The sequence below is a fragment of the Babylonia areolata genome, chromosome 24, assembly GCF_041734735.1.
Source record: "Babylonia areolata isolate BAREFJ2019XMU chromosome 24, ASM4173473v1, whole genome shotgun sequence".
In the NCBI taxonomy this organism is placed as follows: Eukaryota; Metazoa; Mollusca; class Gastropoda; order Neogastropoda; family Buccinidae; genus Babylonia; species Babylonia areolata.
The window spans coordinates 9,881,611-9,889,110 of NC_134899.1; the positions used below are offsets into that span (position 1 = coordinate 9,881,611).

At 50.0% G+C, this 7,500-nt stretch overlaps 1 protein-coding gene across 4 annotated transcripts in view; it reads left to right on the plus strand.

The window, feature by feature from the left end:
- The window catches only part of LOC143299066 (uncharacterized), a 283,702-nt gene that overhangs the window by 55,963 nt on the left and 220,239 nt on the right, over positions 1-7,500 (plus strand). For all 4 annotated transcript variants that reach the window (XM_076612165.1, XM_076612168.1, XM_076612169.1 and 1 more), the window contains one exon: positions 5,889-7,500. This exon is cut by the window's right edge. In XM_076612165.1, coding sequence (XP_076468280.1) covers positions 5,889-7,500 — 1,612 coding nt within the window. The remainder of the gene's footprint in view (positions 1-5,888) is intronic.

Sequence of the window (7,500 nt, forward strand, 5' to 3'; positions counted from 1 at the left end):
GAATAGTCTATTAAAGGTAACGAAGCGATGAAAACTGGAACAATTGGTACATTACATGTACGTAGTACTTACACACACACACACACACACACACACACACACACACACACACACACACACACAATTATAAAACAAGCAATTATAAAACAAGAGAGAGACAGACAGACAGACAGACACTGAGACACACACACACACACACACACACACACACACACCACACACACACACACAGAGAGAGAGAGAGAGAGAGAGAGAGAGAGAGAGAGAGAGAGAGGACAAATATATAATAATGCATCGGTTTTTATTTTTATTATTATTTTTTTAAATGGATAGAAACGGAGGGACAGAACGCCCTCAATCGGGTGACGGAATTCTTGTCGGGCAGCATGGGCGTTCGGTGCACATGGGTGATATGAGTCAGATGTGTGTGTGTGTGTGTGTGTGTGTGTGTGTGGAGGTGAGTCAGTCACTGAGTGAGTCCCTTATTGAGCGCCGCACACAAACCGATCTCCCTCTCCCTCCCCCCACCCCCACCCCCAGGCCCCCCCTCCCCCACACACACCACCCACCTGTCAGCCACGTCTTTCCCCTGCTATCCAGGGGGGTGACCTGGTGTGGCAAAAAGGAACGAGGGGTTCTATCGAAAGGGACTGAGGCGCGGGGGGTGGGGGTGGGGGTGGGGGGGATGGGTGGGTGGGAAGGGGGGTGCGGGGGGGGGGGGGGGGGGGGGGGGGCGGGGCTGCACTACAGGAAATAAATAGTGGAATAAAAGAAAGAGGGTAGCGAGGACAGAGAGATAGAGAGAGAGAGAGAAAGGAGGGAGAGAGAGAGAGAGAGAGAGAGAGAGAGAGAAGGACAAAGAGAGAGGGAGGGAGAGAGAGAGGGAGAGGGAGAGAAGGACAAAGAGAGAGGGAGGGAGAGAGAGAGGGACGTAGAGCAGAGTTAGGGAGAGAGAGAGAGAGGGAGAGAAGGACAAAGAGAGAGGGAGGGAGAGAGAGAGGGACGTAGAGCAGAGTTAGGGAGAGAGAGAGAGAGGGAGAGAAGGACAAAGAGAGAGGGAGAGAGGGAGGGAGAAAGAGAGAGGGAGGAAGAGAGAAAGAGAGGGAGAGGGAGAAAAAGAGAAGGAGGGAGAAAGAGAGAGGGAGGGAGAGGGGGGAAGGGAGGGAGAAAGAGAGGGGGAGAGAGTAAGAGAGAAGGAGGGAGAGAAAAAGTGAGAGGGAGGGAGAAAGAGTGAGGGAGATATAGAGAGGGAGAAAGAGAGGGAGGGAGAAAGAGAGAGGGAGGGAGAAAGAGAGAGGGAGAGAGATGGAGGGAGAAAGAGAGAGGGAAGGAGAAAGAGAGAGGGAGGGAGTAAGAAAGGGGGAGAGAGGGAGGGAGAAAGAGAGAGGGAGGAAGAGAGAGGGAGGGAGAAAGAGAGGGAGGGAGAAAGAGAGAGGGAGGGAGAAAGAGAGAGGGAGAGAGATGGAGGGAGAAAGAGAGAGGGAAGGAGAAAGAGAGAGGGAGGGAGAAAGAGAGAGAAAGAGAGAGGTAGGGAGAAAGAGAGAGGGAGGGAGAAAGAGAGAGGGAGGGAGGGAGAAAGAGAGAGGGAGAGAGGGAGGGAGAAAGAAAGGGAGAGAGAGGGAGGGAGGGAGTAAGAAAGGGAGAGAGAGGGAGGGAGAAAGAGAGAGGGAGGAAGAGAGAAAGAGAGGGAGAGGGAGAAAAAGAGAAGGAGGGAGAAAGAGAGAGGGAGGGAGAGGGGGGAAGGGAGGGAGAAAGAGAGAGGGGGGGAGAGTAACAGAGAAGGAGGGAGAGAAAAAGTGAGAGGGAGGGAGAAAGAGAGAGGGAGATATAGAGTGGGAGAAAGAGAGGGAGGGGAGGGAGAAAGAAAGAGGGAGAGAGATGGGGGAGAAAGAGAGAGGGAGGGAGAAAGGGAGAGGGAGAGAGAGAGAGAAAGAGAGAGAGAGAGAGAGAGAGAGAGATGAGCAATAGAGGCAGACTGACAGATAGAGGAGAAATAAAGATAGATAACAGACAGAGATGAAACACACACACACACACACACACACACACACACACATACCGACAAAAGCAGCCAACAAGTCAGATAGGACACACACACACACACACACACACACACACACACACACACACACACACACACACGTAGACACACGTAGACACAGAAGCGAACAACAAAGTGACACACATGACCAGAATGAGTCAGCAGCAGAAATACCGCGCCAGTCAATTTCGCTGCAAGAGACGACAGAAAGCCAAGCAATAAGAAACGCTGCCTCGCGCATTTTGTTGTTTTCATAACAACGTGACATACATAGCGGCCTACGCGCCGCAGTTCTGAATACAAGTAAACTTGAAGCCTACGCAGATATCGGACGAACACGAACGAGACAGTGTTCGGTCGAACGATTTCTCAGTGGGGGAGAGATAATGATGTGTGCACATTTCTCTCTGTCTGTCTGTCTGTCTCTCTGTCTCTGTCCGTCAGTTTTGAGGATGCAATTGTGTGTGTGTGTGTGTGTGTGTGTGTGTGTGTGTGTGGTGTGTGTGTGTGTGTGTGTGTGTATGAGAGAGAGAGGGAGAGAGAGAGAGAGAGAGAGAGACGTGTGTGTGTGTGTGTGTGTGTGTGTGTGTGTGTGTGTGCGTGCGTGTGTGTGTGTGTGTGTGTGTGTGTGAGAGAGAGAGTTGCGAGGATGCAATGGTGTGTATGTGTGTGTGTGCGTGCGTGCGTGCGTGCGTGCGTGTGTGTGTGTGTGTGTGTGTGTGTGTGTTGTGATGATGCTATCATTAGTGTGCATGTGTTTGACTGTGTGCGTTTGTGTGTTTGTTTGCAGTGTCTATTTGTGTGTATGCATGTGTGTATGTGTGCATGTATGTGTGAATGTATCCATGTTTATATTGGTTTGCAAGTCTGTGTATGTGGGGGGGGGGGGGGGGAGGGAAAGAAAAAGAGGAGAGAGAGAGACAGACAGAGACAGAGACAGAGGCACAGAGAGAAAGTTTGTAGATCAATGACCTACTTCGAACACGTGCGGTAAAACAAAGTCCATCTGTATGAAGAAATGTTCCGTTGTTCCATTATCCACCACGGTTATCTTCCGAGGTACAGTCTGACTGTGCGCACAGGACAATGCCAGTCTTACAGAGGTCAGTGGTCAGTATGGCTAACTCTACGGATGCACACGCACACAGACAGACAGACAGACACACAGACAGACACACACACACACACACACACACACACACATGGTCATGGTCAAACAGTGGAGAGGGTCAATGAATATAGATATTTAGGGACCATCTTAGACAATAAGCTGACTTTTGACAGAAATGTTGATTCCATTCATAAGAAATGTCAATCTAGAATTTTTTGTTTACAGAAGCTTAGAAATGTTGGTATAAATTCAAATATTCTTCAAAGTTATTATCGATGTTGTATCGAGTCTGTGCTTACAGTTTCATTTATGTGCTGGTATGGAAGTTTGGGAGTGAGGAGTAAGCGTGTTTTGAACGATGTCATGAGTGTATGCAGTAAAATTGTGGGAGTGAAACAAGCTAGTATGCAAGAGCTGTATGAAAGTCGAGTGGTTAAAAAAAGCAGGCAGATAGCAACTGACGACACCCATATTTTAGCAAAGTATTATGAGCTATTGCCATCAGGACGACGCTACAGAACTTTTAAGTTGAAATCCAGAGCTCTGAAGACTTTTATTCCACGTTCAATCCACCTTTTAAATTCTTGAGAACTCTGTGTGTGTGTGTGTGTGCGCGCGCGCACTCTCATGTGAGACGTGTGAAAGTCCGTGCATGATAGGCTGAACCTTGTTCTAGTTGTGGTGTGTGTGTGTGTGTGTGTGTGTGTGTGTGTGTGTGTGTGTGTGTGTGTGTGTTTACTGAGCTTAAAACGTGACAATTGGTTATAATGAATGTGCAATATGTAGGAAGAATAATGTGCAATATGCAGGATGAATGTACAATGAATATGTCTAATGCTAACGTCCATATTCTAAATATATTTCTGTTTAATAATTACGATGTAATAATTAATTGCAATGTTTTTAAAAGCGAATATGTGAAATGCTTTTATTTGAGAACATATGTTTATTACTCTTGTTTGATCAAGTTATCTGCGTGTGTGGGGTGGGGGTGGGGGCTGGGGGGGGTGCGGTGCGGGTGTGTGCAGATTATCTGGTTGTGGTTTTCCGCAATTCATCTTTATTCTTATCTTATCTGTCTATTATAATCAATGTGCAGTATAGTAGGCTATGTTTATAATTATATTCAAATAATGTTTCTTAATTCTTTCTGTTTTTACATTAAGAATACTAGTTATTACCTGCAGTGTGTGGATGTATGTATGAAACGATGTATGTGATATTTTTTACATTTGTATCTTCGTAATATTTGTTGGGGCTGTTGTTGGCTTTTACAGTTATGGTCCCCATGTTGTTTACTTGTCTATGTTGTGATAATGCACCTGACCAAATTTCTCCAGGTGGAGTTAATAAGGTTATTCTTATCTTATCTTATCTTACATACACCCCCCCCCCCACACACACACACACACCCAACCCCCCCCCCCCACACACACACACAGACACACACTACACACAGAGTTACATTACACGCATACTCATTCACTCACACACACACAACACACATACACACATAGTACACACGTACTCACTCACACACACACACACACACACACACACACACACACACACACACACGCACACAGACACACACGCACACACGCACGCACGCACACACAGCAGACATACCCAAATAGTACACACATAATTGCACACACACACACACACACACACACACACACACACACACACACACACACACACACACACACACACTTATTCACATACACACATTCTTCCTCTTCTGAGTGTTATGTTGTTAATTGTTAGCAGCACTCTCATGAATACTCGTGGCTTTAAGTAAGGGCGGGGGAGAGAATTCATTTGGTCGAGGGTGAGGATTACCTGGTGGGTGTGAAGGGGGTGGGTCGGGGGGAAGGGGAGGGGAGTAGGGGAGTGTGTGTGTGTGTGTGTGTGTGTGTGCGTGCGTGCGTGTGTGTGTGTGTGTGTGTGTGTGTGCATGTGTGTGTGTGTGCATGTGTGTGTGTGTGTGTGCGTGTGTGTGTGTGTGTGTGTGTGTGTGTGTGTGAAAGAGAGAGAGAGGGTGACAGACAGACAGACAGAGTCGGAAAGACAGTCGGACAAAGACAGACAGAGACAGACAGAATCAGTCTTGTCTTATACACATCCGAATGGGCACGATGGAACTGGACCAAGATAAGATAAGATAAGAAGATAAGAATAACTTTATAATCTCCAATTAGAGAAATTTGGTCCGGTGCATTATCACAACAGAGACAACTAAACAACATGGAGACCATCACTGTAAAAACAACAACAACAACAACAACAACAACAACAACAACAATTATTAGGATTATAACGAAGGCACAGATGTAAAAAAAAAAAAAAAAAAAAAAAAAATCACATACATTGTTTCGTACTTTCATTCCGCACATTGCAGGCAATATTAAAAAAAAAAAAGAAAAAAAAAAGAAAGAAAAAAAAAGAGAAATAAAATAACATTATTTGGAATATGATTGTGAGCATGACATACTATACTGCGGCAAAACACAACCAGACAATCAGTACACACACATAGATACAACAAACATTACTTGATTAAACAGGAGTAATAAATAAACATATGTTTTCAAATAAAAGCATTTCAGATAATATTATTAGCTTTGAAATAATCGTAATTTAATGATTATCACAACGTAATTATTCACATAAATATACTTAAATGAAAGTTAACATCATGCACTATCTGTCCGCCGTCATTAAATGTTCCAGGCCTCACAGTCACATCACACGCTCCCAGGCCCTGGCGAAGGAGGAGGAGGAGGAGGAGGAGGTGGAGGAGGAAAGCGACGATCGTTCCTCCCGGCCCCCACCAAGAGGACCTCGGGCATCCCTACTCCGTCCTCCTCCTCCGTCCTGACCCCGTCCCCCTCCATATCAGCCCCGCCCCTCTCCTCCCAGGTCCCAGCACCACCATCAGCCACAGCTCAACCTCCAGGCCGATCCCTGAAGGCGTCATCAGGCGAGGCCCCACCTAGAGGGGGCCCTGCAAGGGATGACGAGGTCTCCAACAAGCCTCCCGTGGAAGTGATCCCCGGGGCGGAGAAGCTGAGGGTCGGGGAGCGGATCCTGATCAGCGGGGTGAAGCCCGGGATCCTGAGGTTCGTGGGCAGGACCCACATCGCCCCGGGGTTCTGGTGCGGCATCGAGCTGCACGACGCCTCGGGGCTGCACGACGGGGAGGTGGACGGCCAGCGATACTTCACCTGCAAGCCCTTCCGGGGCATCTTCGCCCCCGTGGATAAAGTCGGCCCCGACGAAACTCAGCCCAAGGTCGTCTTGCCCCCGTCCCTGGCTTGTGCCGCTGAGGAGAAACGAACCCAGTTACCCTCCGGACAGTCCAAGCATTCTGAAAATATGGAGTGCTCGGGCAAGCCGGGTTCTGCTGGAAAGTCAGGGTCAGGGTCAGGGTCAGGGAAGTACCAGGGCTCCCGCCTGGCAGGGGTCTTCAGACGGGGAGCTGAAAGTCCAGATAAAGGAGGCGGGGGGGAACCTTCCTGCAAAGCTTCCGCCTACAACAGGAGGAGTTTCGGAGGAGTAGGAGAGCAGGACAGAGACGGTGGGAGTTACTACAAGTCCAGGATGAGTTCCAGTTACAGCGACTACCATGACCACCACCGGCACCAGCAGGAGTCCGCCCGGGCCGGGTCGGAGGAGGCGGAGGGGTACAGCAGCCACGTCAAGGAACACCTCCAGTCGGACAGCCGTCGCTACTTCAACCTGACCTTCGGCAGGGACACCCCGCCCTACCTCACCAACCTGCCCGACCTGCTCTCCTCCGTCAACCCCCCGTCCCCCAAGGAGGACGCGGCGGCAGAAGCCGGGCAGCAGCCTCACGGCGGTGCGGTACGCAGCGTCTCTGACGTCCACCTGAGCTTCAAGGAGGGCGGCATGGAGGAGGACAGCGGCGGGTTCTTGCTGGAATCATCACCGCCTGGTGCCGGAAGAGGCGTGCCTTCGGCCAGCGAGTCCGACGCCTCCCTGTCGGGCCAGTCCAGCACGCTGGAAGACGCCTCCGTGGCCACTGTGAGCGAGGTCCCCAGGGCGGCAGCAGACCTCCCCCCCACCACCACCAAGGCTCCGGGCCCCTCGTCAGGTGAGGACGGGAAGCTTGTTGAAGCGTCTGACAGATGCAGATCCCGGTCCCCTGCTGCAGTCACACACGGCGGCATGGCCCGGACAGGGGGCCAGGGGGGAGAGCAGCGTAAGGAGGACGACCCCCGGCAGACAGCTCGCCACCACCACCACCACCACCAGAGGGCGGGCAGCACGAGCGGAGCAGGAGGAGGCACGAGAGAGGGGAGGGTGGTGGTGATGGAGGAGG